Source organism: Rhineura floridana, chromosome 4, assembly GCF_030035675.1.
Source record: "Rhineura floridana isolate rRhiFlo1 chromosome 4, rRhiFlo1.hap2, whole genome shotgun sequence".
Taxonomy (NCBI): domain Eukaryota; kingdom Metazoa; phylum Chordata; class Lepidosauria; order Squamata; family Rhineuridae; genus Rhineura; species Rhineura floridana.
Window position 1 is genome coordinate 141,661,146 of NC_084483.1, and position 25,111 is coordinate 141,686,256.

At 38.8% G+C, this 25,111-nt stretch overlaps 1 protein-coding gene across 13 annotated transcripts in view; it reads right to left on the reverse strand.

The window, feature by feature from the left end:
* CEP170 (centrosomal protein 170) overlaps positions 1–25,111 on the reverse strand; it is a 138,506-nt gene that overhangs the window by 110,266 nt on the left and 3,129 nt on the right. For 8 of the 13 annotated variants that reach the window (XM_061624606.1, XM_061624602.1, XM_061624604.1 and 5 more), the window contains exons 2-3: positions 17,026–17,144; positions 11,372–11,516 (exon numbers count right to left, since the gene is read on the reverse strand). In XM_061624606.1, coding sequence (XP_061480590.1) covers positions 11,372–11,476 — 105 coding nt within the window. In that variant the 5' untranslated portion in view covers positions 11,477–11,516; positions 17,026–17,144. Of the gene's footprint in view, positions 1–11,371; positions 11,517–17,025; positions 17,145–17,760; positions 17,852–18,777; positions 18,875–25,111 lie in introns of those variants that run through there. The other 5 variants (XM_061624600.1, XM_061624597.1, XM_061624599.1 and 2 more) reach the window with 5 other exon arrangements.

The window sequence follows — 25,111 nt, forward strand, 5'->3', positions numbered from 1 at the left end:
TCTGGATCCAACTCAAATGAGCCCCCTCCCCCACACACACTTTGCTGAATTAAAGAGCAGCATTTATACAGCTGCAAAGTAGGGGATATTAGGCAACTGGAGACAAAGCCCTATGAGCAGAGACTGAAAGAACTGGGCATGCTTAGCCTAGAGAAGAAAAGACTGAGGGGAGATACGACCACACTCTTCAAGTACTTGAAAGGTTGTCACACAGAAGAGGGCCAGGATCTCTTCGCAATCATCCCAGAGTGCAGGACTTGGAATTATGGGCTCAATTTACAGGAAGCCAAATTTCAGCTGAACATCAGGAAAAACTTCCTAATTGTTAGAGAGGTACGACAACGGAACCAATTACCCAGGGAGGTTGTGGGCTCTCCAATGCTGGAGGCATTCAAGAGGTTGCTGGACAGCCACCAGTCGGCAGGGCTGGTGCTATCATTAGGCCAACTAGGCAGCCGCCTAGAGCGCAGACCTCAGAGGGGCGCAGTACTGACTTTTGAGGGGCACAGTTTTATACAGATTAGTTTTTTTAATCCTTGTAAAAATGCAACTGATAATTTATATTTTTTATTTTAAGATAAATACCACAACAGTGCTATGGAATATAATTAATTATAAAGTCTTATGAAAAATGTCTATATTCTGTTTTTTATTTATCCTTTTTATACTCGAGTGAGTAACAGCGTTTGTGCAATTTTAGGAATACTGACCATTTAGAAAACTATCAGACCTGGAGAGAACTTGAATTGCGCTTATCTAAAGGAAAAACAATTGATATTAACCAGCAGAAAATTAGGCAAGAAGAACAATATTGGCGACAAATCTTGGAATGCTTGATTGCTTTGGTCATAGTTCTTGGCATACAAAACTTGGCATTCCATGGTACAACTGAAAAGTTGTACTGTGCTAGCAATGGATTTTTTTTGAAGTTTGTAGAATATCTAGCCCTTTTTGATCCTATCATGAATGAACATTTGTGCAGAGTTAAAGATCAAGAAACAATGGTTCACTACCTAGGAAAAGATATCCAAAATGAGCTTATACAGCTTCTAGCAGGTGCTATAAAGCAAAAAATTTTAGCACATGCAAACTCAGCCAAATACTGTTGGATAATTCTTTCTCCATTGGGATCTTTTGCTGGGGGTCCTTAAAAAAAATTTGAGGACACAGCCTTGAAGCAAAAGGTAGGCCTTTATTCTTTACAAGCATATGCACATGCAGTGTCAGCCCACCAGAAACATCCAGGAGAGACTGCACCGAGGCACTGTGTGCAAGCCCTTTTATAGAGTACAGTTACAGCATGTGACAATGATTTCACCAATCTCATGAGTTCCTGCCCATCCAATATCACAGTTCCTCCTCTCTACAATCATTCCAAACCAATCAGAAAGTATTAGCTAACTCCAGTGGTGATTCCAAGATTCTGTCCATATCATTAATGTCTCCAATGTTCTACTGTCTTTTTAAGACTAATGAATTTTGGTTCTAGTTGGAACAGTTACTATTGTGAATATGCTTTCAAGCATACTTGGTACATTCCATTGTTGCATTGTTTCTGATGGGTCAGGCTGACCAGGTACACCTGCTTGGGTTTTACCTCAACTCAGGGTAACTGAAATCTCATGAGCATCACAGGATTTTAATAGCTATAGGGGTCTTATATGTTCCTATACTTTCTCAGAAATCCAATTTCCTTACTTATGAAATACACAACTCATAGAGGATTTTGTTTAAACCCCTGAGCTACATTGTGAAACCATACAGACAAAGGAAAACTGGGTGACTCTGGTTAACTAGTATCTTTCAGCCTCAGAAATATATAGAGGAGGCAGGCCACCCCTTTTTCTTAATGAAACCACCACCTTTATTCTAAATGAAAACACACTTATAAAGTTGTAAATACGGAGTTGTTTTAAAACCATTATAAAATCTCACTATTGCTTTTCATTAAACATTTAATAATTATTACAGATTTTTCCCCTAGGTGGCATTATAACTTTACCCAAGAATCAAATATTGGCACGTCCTACTTATTACATCAATCACAGCTTTTCTCATATTTAAACACTCCTTGATTCCAAACAATAGGGTAATTAATATTCTGTCAGTCATGCATCAGCCGGGTCTTGGCAAAGAAACAGAAGGTCCCTGTGACCGCTGCCTGCTTCTTTATCCACAGGCCTGATTTTAGGGTCTCTGGATTTTTGCTTGGTTCCTTTTGATTTTAAACATATTGTCTAATATCTATGTTTATATATGTGGATATATAAAATTCCCCATTATGCTACTCAATTATTCTGGACTGCACACCTGATGTTAGTCATATTGAACAAATGACAATGATTGGACGTTATGTTGATGTAATCAAACCATCAGTTAATGAGATGTCTGAGCCTGAGGTTATCATAAGAGAACATTTCTTGGGATTTGTTCCACTCAAGGAGACTACAGGTGCCTTTATGACAGAAACTCTTCTTGGACAGCTTGAGCAAATGGGATTACCAATTGAGAATCTGCATGGTCAAGGTTATGATAATGGGAGTAACATGAAAGGCAAAGAAAATGGCGTACAAAAGAGAGTCCTGGACATAAACCCACGTGCCTTTTTGTGCCCTGAAATGCACACTCTTTAAATTTGGTAGTCAATGATACCGCTAAGTGTTGTCTGAAAGCAACTAGTTTCTTCAGTTTGGTTCAACAGATCTATAATTATTTCTCTGCATCGACTCAGCGTTGACAAATTCTAACTAGCCATGTATTAGACTTAGGCATAACTGTTAAGCCATTGAGCGAAACAAGATGGGAGAGTCGGATGGATGCTTTGAAACCACTGAGATATCATCTTGGTAATATATATGATGCTTTAATAGAGATCTTGGATGACACAAGCCTAAAAGGTTTATCTGGAAATACTTCCCGAATTGAAGCTAAGGCCCTTGTTGATGCAATTTGTAAGTTCAAGTTTGTGGTATCCCTTGTTACATGGTACAACATCCTTTTTGAAGTCAATCTTACAAGCAAGCTACTACAAAATAAGGAAACTGATTTAAATTCAGCTACAAGCCAATTCCAAGTGACCAAGAATTACCTTGTGGGCTGCAGGTGTGATGAGGGTTTTCAACAAGTTTTGATGGATGCTACTGAGATTGCAAAGGAGCTAGAAATACTACCAAACTTTGAGACAGAACACGTTAGAAAAAGGAGAAAGAAACAGCAGTTTGAGTATGAGGCCCAAGAAGAGGCACTGCAAGATCCAAAGCAGAAATTCAAAGTAGGTTTCTACTATGCTGTCTTCGACATGGCCATACAATCTGTTGAAGACAGATTCCAACAGCTACAACAATATAATTCCCTATTTGGCTTCCTGTATGATATATACAGTATCAACAAAAAATCTACTGGATGTGCAAGAATTTGGAAAAATAATTGATGCGCAATGGAAACAAAGATATTGATGCTGAAGATCTGTGCTGTGAACTTATAGCAATAGCCTGAAGACTTCCAAAGTCTATGCCACCACAAGGAGTACTTCTCTTCATACTACAACAAAAACTCCTGGATAATGTGCCTGATGTTTCTGTTGCTCTAACGATCCTTCTCACACTTCCAGTGTCAGTGGCAAGTGGTGAACGCAGTTTCTCAAAGCTCAAACGTATAAAAACTTACATATGCTCAACGATGTTGCAAAAGAGACTAGTTGGCTTGGCAGCTATATCAATTGAACATGCCCAAGCATCAGTACTTGACCTGAAGGAATTGGTGACAAAATTTGCAAAGGAAAAGGCACGCAAAGTGAGATTTTGATGTGTCTGAAATTGAACCTTTTAAGAGACTTAAATTTTAACATCACAATTCACAAGATTATTCAAAATGATTTGTGTGCTAAAACATTTTCTTTTGTATTTGAGAAAGATAATCAAAGATTGTTGTATTACTTTCTTGAAATTTAAAATAAATTTAGCAGTTTCAAGTTTTGTGCTTTTCATTTTTTCTACAAGACATATGTTTTTGAAAATTGAAGTTAGCAATTTTTTGGGGGGGTGCAGGTAGTTAGCCTTGCCTAGGATGCAAAATAGCCTGGCTCTGGCACTGCCTGTCGGGCATACTTTATGTTGGATTCCTGCACTGAGCAGGGGGTTGGACAAGATGGCCTTATAGGCTTCTCTCAATTCTACTATTTTTAGTTCTATGAAATTGTGCATTGTTTCTGTTAGATACTTCTTTCATTTTAAAGGAAAATCTAATATCATCAGATGTTTAGATAATATATTTAGAGCAGTGGTTCTCAAACTTTTCCCCCTACAGCCTGCTTGAAAACTCCTGAGAGTCTCGGAGGTCCACTTAATGAGTTTTCTGCCTATTGTAGCAATTATAATGCTTTGTGCTAGATGCTGTATGATTTGTAACCTTATTTTTACAGATATGTCACAGCCCACCTGAATGAAGCTCATGGACCACCAGTGGCTCATGGACCATAGTTTGGGAACCCCTGATTTAGAGGAAAATGCTTCACAGCAATACTGCCTTCATACTATTAAATAAAGAACAGTGATTATACATATAAGCTTTTGGAAAACAAATTTCTCTTTGTGAAAGAGTAGATGGATCAGTAAATGCTTTTAGTCAACTAAAGATAAAGGGGCATTTCATGTGCTTTTTATACGAGGAATTGTTAGTCTAGATTAGAAGATCCTTCACAAAGCAAGGTACGCATATGTGAGAAAATAGTTCACTGTTCTGCCCTTTCATGACCTAGACATGTAAGAATTCAAACTATCAATAGTATATATTTAACAAATCATTCATTGAGCCACCTGTAATAACTTACTCTTAGTACAACAGAGTTATAACGAAGTGCACAATACTACTGGAATTTATTGCAGTGATACATTTCTGATTATAACTGGAATTACTTTTAGAAAGGCAGGGTATTTTACAGTGCTGGAAAATGTCACAAGTGCTTGTTCACTATGAATTTAAATATTCTCCAGTTCTGTTGCTCTGTATAAATGCAGAACTCATTCCAAGTCTACAGAGACAAAGAATACTCAAATTTTAAATGCTGACTACAAGACATTCTGTTTGTCTTAACAGTGATCCCCTTCACTGCTACAATCACATCATATATATTTTCCCTTTACAGCCAAGTAGGAACGCAACACAGAGCTTTGCATCTTGTTGTGTTTATGTATAAAACTTGAGGGAAAGTGTTAATGGGGACTCTCCTCACATGTTTAGATGCACATCACTGCTGCACACTTTAACAACATCTTGATTCTGAGGACAACTGGATTGTAAGGTAACATATGTGCAACTCCCTATTTCGTCATTCCATGTATAACTAAATTTGCCCCCTCTGTCCCATCTGCATTTCCTGTCTTTTTTCTTTTGTTAAGTATATCCTAATTTGTTGGGAGAACAGGCCTGTACATAACAAAAGTTAGCCAGGAGTAAAGGGCTGTGTACATGTGGAAAATATTTTTCATATTTCATTTTAGCAATGAATGTAGGAAATATTTTTCATATTTCATTATAGCAACTGATTTGAGAAACCAACTTTGAATCTCCAATACCCCCAAAAGTTCTATCAGTCATGACTAAACCACTCAGCTTTAATGAAAGTGACTGAATAGAGTATTGTCCCTCTGATCTGAATATAGCTATGTAGCTCTATGAAGTGGAGTAGTAAGGCTGCTGGTGATTAACTGTAAACTGCATACATACATGCAGTTCTATCAATCAAGAATTCAGAGAAATTAGAAAATAGGTTTCCTACTTTATAATTCTAAAACTCTAAGTATCTGAGTGAAAGATTTCTTTAGCTAGAAAGCTCTCTTAAGGCTGCAATCCAATACACACTTATCTGCAAGTAAGTACCATTCAACCCAGTGGAGCTTAGTTCTGAGTAGACAAGTACTGGATTGCAGCCCCTGTCTGCCAACAGTACACACGCACGCATGCACATACACACACACACACACCCAAACAGGGGAACTGTTCTAGACACTATCGCTTGTGACAAATCTAGCAACCCACAGCCCCCCCCAAAAAAAACCCTTTAGGAGCTAATACCTTTAGACCAGGGGTTGCAAGATCCATGGCCCCCAAAGCGTTTTTTGTTCTTTACCCTTAAAAAAAATTCTAACCACTCTCACGTGTCTCTTGCTGTGGTTCTGAGCTGCCAGAAGGTTTTTGTGACACCCTCAACCCCTCCCAAAATCTGCCTTTTTAATTTTATTTCTGAATTTTATAATAGATTCAAAAATGATCATTGTGAACTCAGTTCTTGCTTTGCCCAGTTTTACGCTTTGGCCTCACCTGACTTGACACACAGCCCCTGAGGGTTGGCCATGGGTCAATGTGGCCCTTGGCTAAAATTAGCCACCCCTGCTTTAGATACAGCTGTCTCTCTTTTAACTATTTAATTCATTTACCCTTGCTCACCTTTTTCCATGTCCTCTTTTTACAAAGCAGAGTTTTAAACAAAGCAGACCGATGTCATTCCAGCACTCAAGTCTGGACCCTCATCAGTGGCTTGCCTGCACTGAAGTCAGTTTTTTAGCTTAGATCACTGCCGGCTAATCTCAATTTTGTGGGAGAAGACTGTGACTGACTACTCGATGAAAAGTGAAAGGCATTCTGCATACATTCAGTCATGAAATTGTCTGGGGTGATTTTTCAGCTCCATCTCCTGAAGCGCGACTGTGTTGTTGATGGTTCAGAGATGGAGGCTCACCCAGCAGTATTTCAATGGGGTGCATACATGCACAAACTGACCTCTGACTACAAACAGCTGCTCTTGTATCACATCAAAAAAAGACAGGAAGCAGCAGCTACTTCACCACAGTCTGGCGGGCTCATGAATTGCCAAGGCTGCTTGCTGTGCCTTTTTCAGAACACAGTGTACTGCACTGATCCTTGCATGGCCACTAGGCTGCACGTGCTCACCAAATGTAGAGCTACAAGACTTCCCAATAGTCTACCCAGTTCCCTAGCCCAATTTTAACATTCCAGTAGAAACCAGATACTTAGTTTTTTCCAGCTATTTTTCCACATTAATATTTTTATATTAAATTGTCAAAGATAGCCAGATGTCAATAAGTGCTTGCTATGGCAACACTGTTTTAGATCTCTTACTTAGATGGTGATTTATAAATACAAAAGCCGCAAAGATAATGGTGATTTTAATACAGAATACAACATTATTTCAACATTCAAGTGGTAGCCAATTTTACTTCACAGGATGATGCTGAATCCCACTTTATGTGCATAACAGCCCATAAATATGAACTATATCATATAAATTGTAAAAATGCCTTTATTTTTGTTCAAAACAGTAATTATCAGGGTTAGAAATGGTGTTGCATGCTGCTGCATCCTCAACTATTTTAATTTCTGCCAGATGGGAAAGAATGAAAAAATAAATAAAACCATCAACATTGTAGTAAATAAAAGAGAAAGTTTTATTATCCGAATTCACCAACAGTTGCTGCTTTTGGGTGTCACTTTGATTTTATTTATTTATTTTATTTATTATTTTATTTATATCCTGCCCTCCCTCCCAGCAGGAGCCCAGAGTGGCAAACAAAAGCACTAAAAACTTTAAAACATCATAAAAACAAACTTTTTTTTATCATTAATTTTTATTCAAATTTTCAAAAACAAAACAAAACAAACAAAACAAATTAATAACTATTACAATAAAAACTATTGACTTCCGGTTTGTCATAGATTAGCTATAAGTCTATAATATATAACAAACCTGTCTCTTAATAAAATTATACAATCACCTTCCTCCAGTGGTTATCTTAATTGGTATCAAATCTCATTAACATCATTTTATTCTTTCCACAAAAAGTCAAAGAGAAGTTTCTAATCCTTGAGATATATATCCATCAATTTTTCTCCAAATAGACATGTCAATTAATCCATCTCTTCAGGTCTACTAAGTCCAGTAATTTCAATAGCTCTTCTCCCATTATCAGTATTGATTCCATCTTCCATCTTTGCACACCCAATAATCTTGGTCTTGCTGCCATAGTCATATAGTAAGAGTCTGATAGGGATTTCTTTCATCACAGATATTTTCTTGCCATCAATTCTGAATGTATTACTGAAATGTTGTTGTAAAGTTGTATCTCTGTTCCTCTTTTTTACAGAATGCACTAACACATCTCTTGAGAGTTTTTCCATTGTCACATATCTGGAATTTATTCTATAAACTTTCTCTATTTCAAGTTCCATCAAATCCTTCCAATCCAGGAATTTTTTCCAGTCGTTGATATCTTTATCTCTAATCTCTTCACCAATTCCTTCAGGGACAGCGCTGAATTCCAAACAGTAATATTTGTCTTTAGGATCCATCACAACCATAAAATCCAAATCCTTTTCCAGGTCCATATTTGATAAATCTATTCCAATCTCCAGGGCTTGAACCTTCCCTTTGATCTTTCATCTTCTTTTTCTTGTCCAGTTATAGAATCCTGAATTTCTTTCAGCTCCTGCCTCATTTTGCCAAATCCAATTTTCATCTCTTGTCTGTTCTGTCCCAGCTCTTGTTTCGTTAGCTTAATCTCATTCATTATTTTCTGAAACATATTTAGAGAGAGAACCCCTTCCTGAACATCCAGGGTCTCAGCCACCTTCTTGATTGTCATTCTTAAAACCAAAAGAACAAAACCCCTTCAATTCCAATATAGTCACTATTCTCAAGCAAAGAACAGTTTATTTCTTTTTCCAGTCACAAATGAGTTAATCTTCCAAGCCAGATGACATCACCCTCTAGACAGCACGAACTGCCTTATCTCTTATATGTCCAAAACAAATTTAGTTCACAGTGTCCAAATGATTAGCGGCATAAGGAATAAGCAGATTCGCCAAAAAAAAAAAGTAGACCAGAAAAAATAGTCCCAGACATATAATGCTCAAATATCAGATAAATCAAATTTTCTCTTCAAATTAGATGCCTCTCATCCGTTTATATCTTTAAAATGCTCAATTCCATGCCAGCTTTTTACAATAAAAAACAAAGATAGGCTATTTCGATTTTCTTCCTCCTTAATTCCGTATGTAAAAGAGAAAGTTATAACTCACCCAGGGCTTCTTTGTTGCTGACTCTTTGACAAATCTCTTTTGCAGTAACAATAACAAAATGATGATAATAGACAGGAGGATGCTTGCCTGTTAATTTCCGTTTTTCTTTGAAGAAAAAAAGTCTCGCTTAATCAGTTAGAGCCTGTTTGTAATCCCTGGCTCCGTCCGACGCTGTTGGCTACCTTCCTTCATAGGCGATTCCAATGAATTCCAGTCCAACAAACAAAACGAAGCTTTCTGTGGATAATCTCTTTGTTTCTCCCTTGCCTGGGAGAAAATTTTTTCCAGTCAAGAAATCTTCTGACTGGTTTTATAACTGAAAAAGCTTCCTCTGAGACGGGAGCTCGTCTCAAAGGCTGCACAGGCGGAGCGATTCCTCCTGGGAAGTCATCATAAAAACAAACTTTCACACATTAAAACAAAACATCTTTAAAAACGTTTCTTAAAAAAAAGCTTTCAAAATATCTTATAAGATTAAAAACATTTTTAAAAAGAAGGTTTAAGAATGTATTAAAAAGCAATTCTAACACAGACACAGACTGGGATATGACTCAACTTAAAAGGCTTGTTGAAAGAGGAAGGTCTTCAATAGGCGCCAAAAAGATAACAGAGATGGCGCCTGTCTAATATTTATATTTAATACATTAAACTGTGTTTTAGTGCAAAATGAACAAGCCCTATCAAGCTCACACACTCCCCCACTTCTCTCTCCTTTTGTGAAGCTGGAAGGACTTTAGAAGTGTTTGCTTTCTGAAGCTGGCTTCTTTAAACTAACCATAGTTAATGTTAACCACACTTCCTGCTTTCGATGGCAGAGGAAGCTGTGGTTAACTAAAAGCCAAAGTCGCTAACTCCTTCTCTCAGCCATCAGGGAGAGAGGAGCTCACCAGCCTGGGAGGATGTTTAGCATGATGTCTGAATGTAGCAAGTGTGTAGAACCCAGTATTGTGTGGCAGAAACAGAAAAAATTAATTTTTAAGACAAAACTCAGAAAATAAGCATCTCAAATGTGACTGAAGAACATAATACCTTTAGGATATTCAGTTTATTTTATAACAATTTATTTCTATAATCAGTGTGTGGAAATTCTATAGATTCTTATTCCGAACCTTTATTTTGAGCTTCACAGGACTTCAGACAATGGACGATTTCCACAAATTGTAAATAGATTCGAAGTTACTTTCATACTAGTTTGTCCCTTGATGTTATGTGTGTATTTTCAAATAGTTATCAATTTCTTTCATTTGATAATGCAGAAGGTGGAAGAAACAGAGGGAAGTGAGAAGCAAGGGAAGGCTGATATTGTGCTATGTTGAAAGATTCTCAAATTGCACTTCTAGAACAAAAATGTGAATATGTGCTGTTATCTGCAACATTTCAAAGTACTTTCCCAACATCAGACCCTAAGACCATCAGTTATTCAATTATTCAAGCAAACACAGACGCAATGCCTATCATGACTATTTGTTTCTTTTGAAATTTGGATCAGATAAATTTGCAAAAGTGTGAGCTGGGTGTATAACAACAAAGAGGGTTGTGGCATATTACAGATAAACAGGTGTAAGACTTACAGTCTCTAGTCCAAAGGCTCTGGAAGAGGGCTCTACTTCACAAATGATTAAGCAACAATATATATGCTAGTCTCCATACTGCCATGCTGTTTTTGTTACAACAGTTTAATACAGTTACCATCCGGGAACTTGCTACAATATTACTTTCTTTTAGATTGAAGTGTTTTCAACATTTCAAATATTTCTATCTCAGGAGAAAGTTGTTTTTTGGGGGACGGGGGTGGAATTTTGGATTTTTTCTGGCCCTTCACTTTTCCACAAACCATGTTCATTTTCTCTGAGCCTCAAAATGGCACTCCAATTTAACCTGGAATGACCTCACAACTACAATGCTACTCAAATATTCTCCGATTGCTACAAACATTCCTCCTTGTCTGAAAATTTACTGTGTAGACAGAGAGGTTCTCTTTTCACTTCATGAGCTGAATGGTCCATAGGTCTACATGTTTATTATTCAGTGACATGTCAGACTCATGCCATGAACATAGATCCAATAATGAGGGCAAGTGACATTCTGCAGACACTATAATCCACTAGCTCTGCTATACAATATAAAAGAATTGTTAAATCATTATTGGAAGTTAATAAGTGGTCAGCTTACTTACTATACTGAATGTTTCAAAATATAACCCTCTAAAAGAAATATGCATTGAGGGTATGAAGTCAAAACTTTCAACATTTATAGTTGGGAGAACTGATATAATTACCTGCAACATCAGCTCACAGTCATCTCTTCCAACAAAAATCATCTCTCGTGGCAGCCTATGACGGGTGCCTCCACTGCTCACCAAAAACCAGGATGTTAAGCTCATTTTCTGCTTAGCTGATAAATCCTCACAAGGTTATGTCATCCTGCAGTGAGACAGAGATAAAGAGAAAAATATTTTACAGGGGTTTTTTTACTTGCTGTTCTTGTTCCTGCTGGGAAAATGTTTTATGAACTATTAGGGTTTCTATATCTTGAAATGCATAGAAGCTAGAGATGTGAAGCCGCGGAAAACCCCCAGAAAAAAATCAGAAAAAAAGATTTCCCCCCATTTCCCCCCCAACAAATTGGAAAAATTGAAAAAAAAATAAAGAAAAATGGATTATGGAATGTTTTATTTTAGCATGATGAATAAAATGTTTCATTGAATCTTGATCCCCACCTTTTTTTCTCAGTTTTTGTTATGGGAATGGATGCTTTATGTCTGCTTGACGCTGTGGAGGACTAGCAGAGACATAAATAATTTTCTTTGTTATTAATGTTGATAGTTTCTTCTGGTTTTTTAAATTGTTTTTTGCCTGCTCCTCATAAACTGGCAAAATGAAAGAGGTTCCTTACAGTTCAGGATCTTGTAGATTCGTTACCAAAAAAAGTAAAAACTTAAAAGTAAATTCAATTTGTAATAATTGTTTGAATGAAATGTACTTTTAATATACCAAATGTGATAATTCTATGCCCAACCAACTTGTACATAATTACATTTGATGTTCCTAAAGTAACAAACTGGCTTTCAATCTGTAAAAAGTGCTAATATTGCATTTTTTTCAATTTTTTCCAAAACTTTCCATTGTTTCTGGGGAAAAAAGCAAAAAACATTTTTTTCCCCATGGCTTCAAAATTTCTGGAAATTTTACATCTCTATAGACAACACAACTGACCCATAATTTTCAGATTTGCATCTGATATAAAGACAGCTTCACAAATCACATTTTCATACACAGATGTAAGGAAATGTATATGTACATTATCATGTATGAAGAATGAACACGTCTATTTTTCCACGTATCACAAATTGGGAGTCTGCTGCTATCATATGCACATGGTGCATGAAATGCATACATTTTTTTCCTACACTCTAACGGGAAAACAAATTGTGAATCAGTTCTAAGAGTTTCATACACATATTGTATATAAAGGGGAAAATTGTTTTCAAAACACATCAGAATGTAGTTTATTTAAATATTTATTATTATTTATTCAATTTATATCCTGCCCTTCTTCCCAAAGCAGCCCAGGGCAGCAAACACATTAATAACAATTTCATTAAAAACATTATAAAAGCAGTTTAAAACATTTTAAAAATAATCACATTCTCTCATCCAATATTTATTCATTCTCCTTCTAGTGTAGCAAGGGCTTCCAATGTGCCTTACAATTTAGTTCAGAACACAAACCATTTAAAATAGTTTTAAAAAGTTGTCTAGATAGCATGATGTAGTCATGAGGCCCTGGAAGCAAAATGTAGGTTGCTAGGTAGCATGCTGAAAGTCAGGACCTGCAAGGTGTCTTTCTCTGAAATACTAATGGTTCAATGTGCAGAGCCAGCTAGACAGGCACAGCTTTGCAGTCTCAATGCGTGGATGAGGCAAAGTTGTCAAGAGGAAGGGTTTGGTTAGACATTGGGGAACATTTTGGGACAAGTCAGGTGGTACAGAAGGAACAGGCTCCACTTGAACAAGGATGGAACCAGACTGCTGGAGCTTAAAACCAAAAAAGTGGCAGAGTAGCTTTGAAAGTGATAGAGTGGTGAACGATGATGGCAACTGAGAGGGGTCTGGTTCAGAACAAATCTCGCCCCTGGGATAAAGACATTAATAATGATGACAATTTAAATGGGGTAGGCCTAGAACTAAGCATTGTGAGGGAGGGGTACAAGATAGCAAATCAGAAAGGCCAAAGTACCACAGGCCAAACCAAAATTACCAAAGACACTTGAAGAGGGACACTGTATGTAAGTGTTTATATGCTAATCCTAGAAGCCTCCGAGCCAAGATGGGAGGACTGGAGTGCTTGGTCTTAGAGGACAACATTGATATAGTGAGCAAAATGGAAACCCGGTGGAATGGAGAAAACCAGTGGGGTACACTTATCCCTAGATATAAACTATATAGAAAGAACAGGGAAGGACGTATTTGAGGTATTGCTACTCTCTATGTGAAAGAGGGCATTGAATCAGCAATCTAGAAACCCCCAAAGAGACAGACTCCTCCACAGAATCATTGTGGGGGGTGGTACCAGGCCCCAAGAGTAACTGAGTACTGGGGATGTTCTATCATCCCCCCTCAGGGAGATCTTGAAATGAAATCAAGGAAGTATCCAAACTAGAAAATGTAGTAATGGTTGACTTCAACTACCCTGACTGTCCAGGCTCCCAACCAGAGAAGCCGACTCAGGACTAGAAGACTGGATCTTTCTGCATGAAGCTTTTCAGGAAGTCAATACAGGAACACAGCATCACACTCCAGGCATGAATCAGAATACTGGAACATCTTTCAGGACATCAGTGTAGGCTTATCTCAGGAGCAAGGCATGGAGGTGTCAGCAAGGAGTTGCCACAACGGCACTAAACAGGCACTACCAACCTTTTATATGAGAGGGGTGGGAACTTACTTCTACAGGCTAATTCTTCATCTTTCTTGCTTTTGCTATTGTTGGTACTGCAGGAAGAGCAACTCCTGTTTGAGTTCTTTTGTTTGTATTCCAGAAAGAAGATAGAGTTACAGATCTCCAGCTGGCTAGGCTTGCCTATCTTTACCTGTGCTCTTCTCTACCTAACTTCCTTCCATTATAAACTGATATGCTCAGGGAAGCTGATCTGCCCCTCCTTTGTCTTCTTCTCTGACTGTCCGAGGAGAGAGGAGACATCTTTGTATTTGCTCTCTCTCCTGAGCCATGAGGGCAATACCCAAGTTTGGGCATTGCGCCTCCAACTTAGTAGTTAGAACTAGGTATGCTTTTCCTGTCTACTATGTATTTCTATAAATAAAGTAGCTTTTCTTATTTTACTAAGTCTTAAGACTCAGTGATCTAACTGTAGGGTAAAAGCCTGCTTCTAAGGTAAATACACACACTGGCATACATAGCTCAAACTGCTGAGTATCTCTGCATATATATATATATACATATTTCCATAACAGCTATAAGGTGAAGGCTCTTTCTAGGAGCTGAAAATATTTTCTGAAGCTGTCTCTTATCTAATCTCCTTGACTTTGGTGAAAGTGAAAACTCTGGCTCAGATGACTGTTTTCACTTTGCTCTCTCAGCTGTTCATTGAGTTTTAACTGAACCACAGCTAAATCTGGGCTGGGTGCCTGGAAGGGTTCATCACTACACGATTCAGGAGAGAGGAGGGGGGATTCTGAGCTATTCTCAGTAATTCTATTAGCAAGCCCAAATGCTTCTACAGACCTTTTCGCACTACTGGGGTACCCCACTCTTCATCTTCCCACTCCTGCCAAAGGTTCTCCTTGGGGCCCATGACACTGATATAGATTGGCTACATATGTGTTCCAGTCATGACAAAGAGGTAAAATTTCTAGATACCCTAAATGACTGTGCCCTAGAACTATTGGTCATGGAACTGACCAAAGGGGCAGCAACCCTGGACTCAATCTTAAGTGGAGCCCAGGACCTGGTGTGAGATATAAGCATTGTCAAACTGATTGGGAGCAGTAACCACAGTGCTACTGAATTAAACACACACGTAAATGGCCAATTGTCAAGAAAATCCAGCACAGTTCCTTTTGACTTCAAAAGAGGAAGCTTTCAAAAAATGAGGGGATTGGTAAAAAGGAAGTTGAAAGGCAAAGTCCAGAAGGCCAAATTACTCAAAATACTTGGGAGCTGTTTAAAAACACAATATTAAAAGATCAGCTGGAGTATATACCTCAGATCAAGGAAGGTACCATCAGGGCCAGGAGGATGTTGCCATGGTTAACAAGCACAGTCAGGGAAGCTATTGGAGGTAAGAAGGCTTCCTTCCTTAGGGACACCGCCACCGTCTTGGATGATGGCAGGCATGCACACACAGTGTGCTAATGTGCTGAAGCAGAAAGGGAGGGTGTTGCCTGGGAGCTCTCACTCTGCGATCCACAGCAATGTTGGGTTGGTGGGCCCCGCATCCCAATGCTGGGGCAGATCACAGAGGGGGAGTTCCACCCTTCCAACCTAAAGAGGGGCCATACAGGGACCCCTCTGCACTGCAGGAGCCCTCAGCCAGAACCTAACCTGGCCACCTGCTGGCACTGGGCCTGGGTAGATGGTGTCCATGCTACATTCCAGTGACATGCTTTTCAGTATGGTTAATAGCATACTGGTAACTACTGAAGGTAACTATTTCCAGATTTCCAATGCAATTTGAGTGCACTGGTTTGCAAGAGCCAAGATGTGCCTCATAAGTAGATCATGGGACCAGCAGCAATTAAGAACAGACACCCCCTTTCATAAAAAGCCACTCTGCATTTCTTTACCAGGCAAGAATTCAGCAACAAGGAAGGGGTCAAATTATCATAGAACTTGTTTGATTATGAGAACTTATAATCATACAACTATAAAATCATATAACTGCTGCTTCTTGACATAACAAATATCCCTTTTTAAAAAAATGTAAGCCTAAACAGCATTTTGCATATTGAGAATGAAACAGCAGGGCTTTTTTTAAAAAAAATAAACAGAAATAACTAGGTCAGGATTGATTAATCAGAACAAAGAAGCAATAGATGATGAACAGAATGAATTAAAATACCTGAAAAAAGATTAAATGTTTATTGTTCCTGGCAATCAGAGCTTTAGGTAGCACTTCCAGAGATAAAAGGCTGACAACAAAAACAAACTTTACTGCTACACCTAACATAAAATGAGCTGGCAGAATAGAGACAGATTTGCAACCCAGATACATATTTTAAACCTCTCATTAAAACATTATCAACCTGCTGTATAAATGCTGGTTGAATCAGAAACACGCACATGGAGCCCAATCCTATGCATATTTATTGTTCAGCAGTTTACAATGGTATTTGTGGCCCACCCCATCCCCCTTTCATTAAGTATACACAGGTCTGAAGACACAGAACCGTAGGAAAACTCAGGTCCTGGGGCTGAATCCAGCTCTCCAAGGTTCTCTGTCTAGCCTCTGGGACACTCTCCAGACCATACCCACTCTCCCCAGGACACATTCCTCCCTGGCTCTGCTCTATGCCCTCGAGTTATTTCGTCTGGCTGGAGTGTGTCCATAAACTGTGCTAATGCTTCTTGCCCATCAGGGTGGTGTAGGTCACTGGTACTTACCTGGCTTCCCAATGCCAGAGTCGCTACAAGTTACCAAGAGGGAGAGATGGCAGGAAAATCAGTACTGTGCAGGCACAGTGGCAGGAATATTGGATTGGCTCTGCTGCTGCACCAACCAACCACCCCTCCCCTTTTTTAACTGTTGGGAAGCCAGGTAAGCTGTGCCAAGTCACCCCACTGACCACTGCTGGTACACTATATATAAAAATCTATGGATTTTGCATGGCTGGAATGTAGCCTACTGTACAAAGGTAAGAGTTACTGTATATGCATTGCTGTGCCCAAACTTTTGCCTTCGGCTCCACTCACCTCTGGCATGAAGCTCCTGGATATTGCCCATGAAAGAATGCTTTCCTTGGGCTGAAATAGGTTCCCGTTCCCGTCAAATAGCTTTTAGTGGAAAAGTTGCATCCATCATCAATCATCTACTGCAAGGAAAATATTAGATGGACCCATGTTGGCACTTTATAGAAAAGTGAATCATTGTTGGCATTTTACAGAAAAGTGAAAATTTCTAAAAGAGCTGTCTTTGGTTTCCCTGAAACATTCACATAAACATGCAGATGGTGTTCCACCGAATTTAAATACTATACAGTACATTAACATATGCACTTTTCATGGAATGTACATACTAACATAAGAAAAAGCAACTTATATTTTGCCATGTATTATAATATTGTAGTTTTCCTTGAAAGGGAGTGGCACTGTTTTTACAGCTTTGGGAATTACATTTTTTAGCTCTGCATTTCAGATAAACGTATTCTACTCAAACAGATGATGCAACAGCTGCAAAACTACCAATATAATCTGCATAATTTAGGACTATAACTCTACATTCTGTGGGTGGAACCCAGTTTAGAAAGATAACATTCTTCTCTGCCTGCCAATGTTTAAGCTAAAATATTACTGATGAAAACAACATTCTTAATTTGAATTAGTAAGCTATGAAAACACTACCACTAAATATACCTTATATTTGTTTGGGGTTACAGACAGCAATTACTCTAGCTTCAACAGACATACAAATGATCCAAAGTCCATTACCCTTGAAGATTAGTGTCAATCAGCTGCTCCTTTGACTCTTTGGGTCCAGAAGCAGCAGCATTTAGATCCCTCATCAAAGTGGAGCAGACTCAACTGGCACCTATGCTGAAAAGCAACAACAATCTCTTGCCACTCCTGGGTATCTCCCAGACAGGAGTGAAGTGAAAGGCTTGGTGACAGCCCCTCCTCTCAATCCCTCTGTCACCTATGAAGGACTCAGGGGTGTCTCTTCTATCCAGCACAAAGTGAAAAACCTTCCTCAAGTTCTATGCATGGAAAAAGTTGGGGAAAGAGGACCTTTCTTAATGCTCAAATGTGTCATCCACACATGCAATCACAAGCAAGGGATTCCTGATCACCAGCAAAAATCCAACCATCCTATTTGCAGAACCCCTGACTCGACTCCTTCTCCTTTTCATGTGCTTTGCAGTTGCCTGGTCCTTGCTTTCTGCTATGAACAGTTTCTCTTGACACCAATTCTAACATACAGTTAATTAAAGATATCCACATGTTTGGCTGGTTTTACAAGAATCAGATGCTGGTTTGAAGGGAGCCTTTAAACCACAGTTCCCTACTTCGGATGTAAGAAACTATGTTTTGAGAAGAGGAAGGACCTGCTTGTTTGGGGTTGTTGACCATACCTTACTAAGACTGGGATCTTTACATCTGAACTAGGCTTTGGTGTCCTAGAATGTCCTTTTCTGATGCCATGAATTGATGGTTGGAGTCCTTGAGATAAGGTAAGGTCTAGGATAGGTAACAAGGTTGGTCCACTGGCTCGCCAAATATTTTAAAGCATTAACATTATGAGAACCAGGATAATCATCAGCAGGTTTTAACTTACGCCAATTACAAAAGAGTTAATTGTTATTGTCAACAAAAGCAACATTTTTGAAAAAAGAATGATTACATCACATTTTTATTCAATCCTTCTCCCAAGGAACATGTGGCTGCACACACAGTGCCTTCCTCCTCTCCTCACAACAAAACTGTAATGCAGGCTAAGCTAAATCTCACCTAATAAACTTCATGGCTGAATGAGCATTTGAACCTGGTCTCCATGATCCTGGTCCAGCACTCACAGATGACAACTTATGTTCTTGTTTGGAGATACCTGCAGTTATAGTTAGGAGAGAACATTTACTCATGACTGCTGCAAAGCTAGCAGGCAAACTGCCTTCATTCCTGCCCTAGATAACAAATGGCAGATGTGAAGACAGCTTGCCTGTAGCCATGTAGCAGTCAGGGTAAACTTAACAGCATGGCAATAATTAAATAAAAATAGGTAAACTGTCATCTACAAAGCATTCATGGAGTATCTGACCACTGCCAAATAATGAGCAGTCAACTGACAATATTTGAACCTCAAGGGCTCATCCATACTGTCGTGTAAAACTGCTAAAAATCCACATTTTTCTTATTCCGTATTGTCCCCAGGTAGTCCAAACTTGATCCTTCATACTCAGATTAAACTTTCTCCCCATCCATACTTGTAGGTGTGCCTTTTTTGTTTATTTTGCTCTTTTGCTGTTTACCTGCCTTGCCCCACACCACGTCTTCTTCCGTGAGTCCGCAAAGTGTGTTTGGCTTATTTACAATCTCTCCCTCCTTCCTTCCTCCTTCCAGCATAGAACTGATCATGACACACATTGGCAAAAATGTGGGGGGGGGGAGATGAGAGAAGTCAGCCCCTGAGATAATACTTTCTCCCCACCTCATTGTGTTTCAGCTTACGTAACAGAGGGAGAAGGGGCAAGACAAGAGGAGTCAATGGAAACCCAACAGAAGCAGGAAGCTTGGAAGGAGGTGGAGTTAAAACTACACAGGAAACAGCAGGTCAAAGCAACCAGACTCCCTCCTTAGCAATGGGATATAAGCACTCATGCTCTCCTTTTTGCAGTATACCTGGTATGGGAAAATCCACATTAAGGGAGGGAAATGTATGGTAAGGCAATGATTAGAGGAGAGTGTCATATGGACGAGGGTGAATTAATGGAGTATAGATGAGCCCTTAGTTTGACTAGTGTGTAACCCTTATTGGTAATGAATAGCCTCAACAAAATCCTGCACATCTGCAAATTTGTTCCAATGCTGAATTGCACCCCAGTACAGTTATCTAGAAAGGCAGGGATGGGGGAGAAACATGTTTATTAGGTTTAGGCAATATATAACTGATGCAAGTACTGAGTAAGAATGCATATTCCTATCTTACTAAGTAGCTCAGAAGAAGGGTCTCCTCATGGGAAATTTAATACCTGCCCTTGCTTTTTGAATTATATCACACACAGAGAGCATAAGAGAATACATTTTGAGCTCTCTGTTTCCCCCCAATTATAAATAACTCCTTTTGTTTACTGTTCTCATAACAAAGGCTTCACCATTGGCTAATTATTTAAATGTCTGCTATTTCATCTCTAAGACAAACTCAAGGCCTACTGCATTCTCAATTCTGCCTAAATCATTCAAGACCCCGTTTTCTAAAAATCTGAATGGGTAGATCTATAGCCTGAGATAAATGAAAGAGAACATACATGGAAAAGGCACGTAAGACTGATATATGCATACAAATTAACTGGGATTGAGAGGCCATGGGATTGGAGGCAATCCCCCACTCTTCAGCTACTTGCTAATTCATGCACTACCCTAATCCAGTTCCCTCGTAGGTACTGTGTGTGACTGATACCAAACCAAGTGTATTGGGTGGTGAGGAAGAGGTGTATTGCAAGCTCATTTCCACTGCTTAAATTAAACTTACTTTTATGCCAGGTCTTGGTGGAAATTTCTTGAAACAAAATTCCTGCTTGAATCAAGTCATTTCAGTTCATGGATTATTTTTTACCACATTCAAAGCAGAATTTGGAATTTATTCAAGCAGGTATGGCCCTTAAAATAATATTCTGCCTGTGCAAATTCTAGTTATGACAGGTAAATTTGTTACTTGCTACTACGTTTGACCAACAATTAACTGTATCTAAATAAATATATCAAGTTTATCACCAGGAAAACTGCACCTATGCAATCAGTTTATCTTTACAAGCATTTTGCACCTGGTAGGTTGATATGAACGTGCAGTATGTACAACTTTCCCCAATTTACTTTATACGGAATAGTTATTTTAATAAAAAAAAATACCTTAGAATGTAATGGATATAAATTTCATCAGCAACACATCAGTATTTCCCTCTTTTACTGCTCAGGTTGGTAAGATCAATATTTCATCTTTAGTTCTCTCCACTTATATGCAATTGTGTCTAAACATTATCCGATTATTGGGTGCAGGTTATGCCATGCAATGGGACAATAAGCTTTCCTCCAGTTGCTAAGAAATGTTTTCACCTAATATTTAATTGACAGAAATGGACTGTGTTTCTTTCATAAGAATTAAACAAATATACAATGATTTTCTTAACCTTGTTTCTTTTGCACTAAGTGCATGCAGCCATTAATAATATTCCTTAGTAATATAGGAAGAATGTTTTGGAATTTATGTTAAGGTTCTTTTCTTTCATTTTCCTTACTTCTCCTGCAATATGCATTGTCCTCAAGTTACCCAATACAGTGTTTTGTTTTGAATTACCACCCCGAATACACAGGGTAGTGCGGGCAAAGAATCTGTATTAGCTGAATATCATTCTGGTAACTGTTCATTCCCTGCAATGTGCAAGACTAAGTAAAGAAACTATTGTGGCAAGAGCTGGAAATAAAATTCACATTTGTCTCATTCCCTAACTCAGTGTCGCCCCACTCATGAGATAGCCCTCAGCACTCCCTTCTATGCTGCCTCAGCCTAAGGATGTAGCTCCTCCATAGTCCTTGGAGTCTTGAGTATGACCCCTTGGAGGCTGAGCCTGGCAACCAAGAGGTCTTTTGTATCTTTAAAAGTTGTGCAGGGGGAAGGGAGAATTCCACCTTGTGGTTTTTCCCATCACAGGGTTGCAAGAACACCCGCACTTGGCTGACTTTCTCTTCTCCTAAAGATACAGGAACAGTCTCAGGCCTTGAACCTAGCAACCCTAGTTCCTACTGGTGAGATAGTTTTCACTGAAGATTTTTTTTATGGCTTCACTGAAAGACGAGATTAATCACACAGCACTATCAATATGCTATGTAGCACTTTACTGGAAAGAATGGATAAAAGGATAAGGCTACATCAAAAAGGTGCACTGTTAAGTCAGTAATGAATAGTCCACTATTGCAACACTGCTACAGAAGATGAAAATACTTGAAAGCATGTTGAATGAAATCATAAAATAGTCTTCAAACAGCCATCACCTCCCCACAAGACCTGAACCACAGGTTATGCTGTTGTGATAACTGCTTAATAACTAAGAAAAAATATCACATACACCCCTATAAAGCAAATAGTGTGGTTTGTAGGTCATTCTGGATCAAAACGTGATAGTGATTGCTTTGAAAGAGAACCAACTATGTAATATCAGCATTTTTATGAAAAAGGTGTTCATAACTCTTGACTTTCTAAGTGGCAGATTTCAGAAGGTTGCCTCTTGATAGGGTCTGTTCTTTGTGATGAGAGCAGACTACAGACATGGTATCTTTGTTTATTTACAGAAATACAAGCATAGAAAATGTGAAGGAAGTAATCTCCTAAGCAGGAAGTACACCCACTCATTCTGTGGATTCTCAAAGAGTAACAGCGCAAAAGCACAAACATTTAAACACACACAGAGAGGCTTAGCTAATTACAGCAACAATTTTTCTGCTCAAATTCAAATTACAATAAACTTTCTCTGAACCTGCCGCAACCTGAAGGGCATGATACTCCAAAGACTAGAGAGAGATTTCTAGCTATTACATTCCTATTATCTATCATCAGGTAGCAGCTTATAGAAAACCATAGCAACAGGCCCATTCACAGTCAGACAAAATGTGTAACATGAAGAGAAGAAATTTAGATTACAAGGATGCTTAGGAGCCATGGTGATAATCAGGCAGGAAGGTCAATGCACAGCTGCTGCAAAAAAGGTGAATTACATGTTAGGAATAATTAGGAAAAGAACTGAAAATAAAACTGGCAATATTATAATATTATTATACATATCCATAATGCAACCACACTTGGAATACCATGTAGAGTTTTGGTCACTTCATCTCAAAAAGGATATTATAGAGCTGGAAAATGTTCAGAAGAGGGCAACCAATATTATCAGTGGTCTGGAACAACTCTCCTATGAGGAAAAGTTATAACATTTGCTGCTTTTTAGTTTAGAAAAATGGTGATAAGGGAGGGGCAGAAGAGAACTGGAAAAGAGTGGAGAAAGTGGATAGAGAGAGGTTTTCCCCTGTATCATAATACTAGAACCTGGGATAATCCAATGATGCTGAGTGTTGGAAGATTTGGCTCTCAAAGCACATAGTTAAACTATGGAATTTGCTATCAAAAGGTGTAAAACTAACTTTGCAACTTAGCAAACTGAATACTAACTTGGACTGTTTTAAAAGAAGATTAGACAAATTCATGGAGAAGAAAGCTATTGATGGCTGCTAGTGGTGCCATGAGCTCCTTTGGGAAGAAGGGTGAGATAATAACAATAGTTATGATAGCTATGCATTCCTCAGTGGACCTTGGTCTGATCCACCAGGGCTCTTATATCCTTAAGGAGGAGAGCAGTGAACTTCAGTTGCTGAACCTAGTATGGATATAACTGAAATTCAGCTAAGCACTAACAATGGTCAATTCAGTAACAGACAGAAATTATGGGAATACAGTTCTGTAAAATTATTGTTTATGACAGGGGTAGTCAACATGGTGTTCTCCAAATGTTGCTAGCAGACAATTTAAGTAATCCCAGGACTTTGGCCATGCTGGGTAATGGGAGTTTTATTCCAACAAAAACTGGAGGGTACCACATTGGCCTAACCCCCCTGATCCATTGTTATCAGCAATGCCACAACTATAAACTGCAATAGATTACTTTGAATCCAAAAGTGGTAGACAGGATGCCAAAAGAGCATGGGCAATAATTACACAATAATATTCATTCTGTAATTTAGATTACAAAAACAAAGGGGAAATTGTTTCTGTGATCCACTGAGGACAGCAGCAGAAATAATACTTCAGACTACACAGATGTTGTTCTTCACATTTTACAAGAACAATAAACTCTAACAGTCCACAGTCCACTAGTCTGGGGAGACAGTTCAACACCAAAACAATTTTCCTCTCTGCAGCTCTACCATGGGGAGACAAGAATTATCCCTGCAGTTCAGTTGTGGAAGCAAAGTGCAATTTCAGGAATGAACCTCACCCCTACATTTGGAGCTGGGCATTGTCTCCCACACTACATATATATACAGTATAAAGTCAAAGGGAAGGGTCCTGGAAATCACATTTTTGGATTAGCTACCAAGGTCAGCCAAAATGTGTGGACCCTTGCTCAATTCAGACATCATATTAAACTATAATTTGCACAAAACTATAGTAGAAAACAGAAAAGATTTGATCACCTGATTCCTTATATCTCTGCCCAATCACTGAGGTCTTTGGGGGGAGCCACTGTTAGCGGTCCTCCTCCATGGCTCAGATGCACGGCTCATACTCACTAAGAGCTGTTCATTCAATATTGTTAGGCCAATTCTGTTGAACTCCCCTCAGCTGAGATGGCAAGCCTTCTTCCTGTTGAACTTCCAGTACTTGGTGAAGAGCTTTTTATTCTGATTCTGTGCTTAACTTTAACTGATTTATCTTTACCATGTAATTTGTAACCTTTATGTACACCGGTTAGAGACTATGGTGTTAAATGGTATATAAACTGTTGAAATAACTTCCAGACCATGAGATTAAGAGCTGTTTGTCTGGTCAGCTCTCCCATCTCTAGTTACAGTGGCCTCTACAGAGCAATGACTGTTAACTTTGGTTTGTCACTAATTATGGGTTGGAGTGATGCCTGAACTGAGCCTAAAAATAATTAATCTGCCTTAGGAGATATGAGTCTTGAAAGTTTCTGAGGGGGAAAATCTCTCTTCTGAGGCTGCTTCAGATGTATAGGATTGGACTAGATTATCAATTTGATTTCTTCAAGCACTCCTGACTCTGTTAAGAGTCTTTAAGCTTCATTAAAGTGCTGGTAACATTAATATAGCACAGTTATTGCAAACATCAGTGATGAACTGGGAAGTCCCAGCTCAAATTTCAGCTCAACTATGAATTCACTTGGTAGGGCTGAACATAAGAACAGCCCTGCTGAATCAAACCAAAAGACCCTTCTAGTTCAGTACTGTGCTTTCCAAAGTGGCCAAGCAGATGCTCCAGGAGGCCTACAACCAAGTCATGAAACAACAACCACTCTCCCATTATTGTCTCTCAGCATCTGGTATTCAGTGGCAAATACCT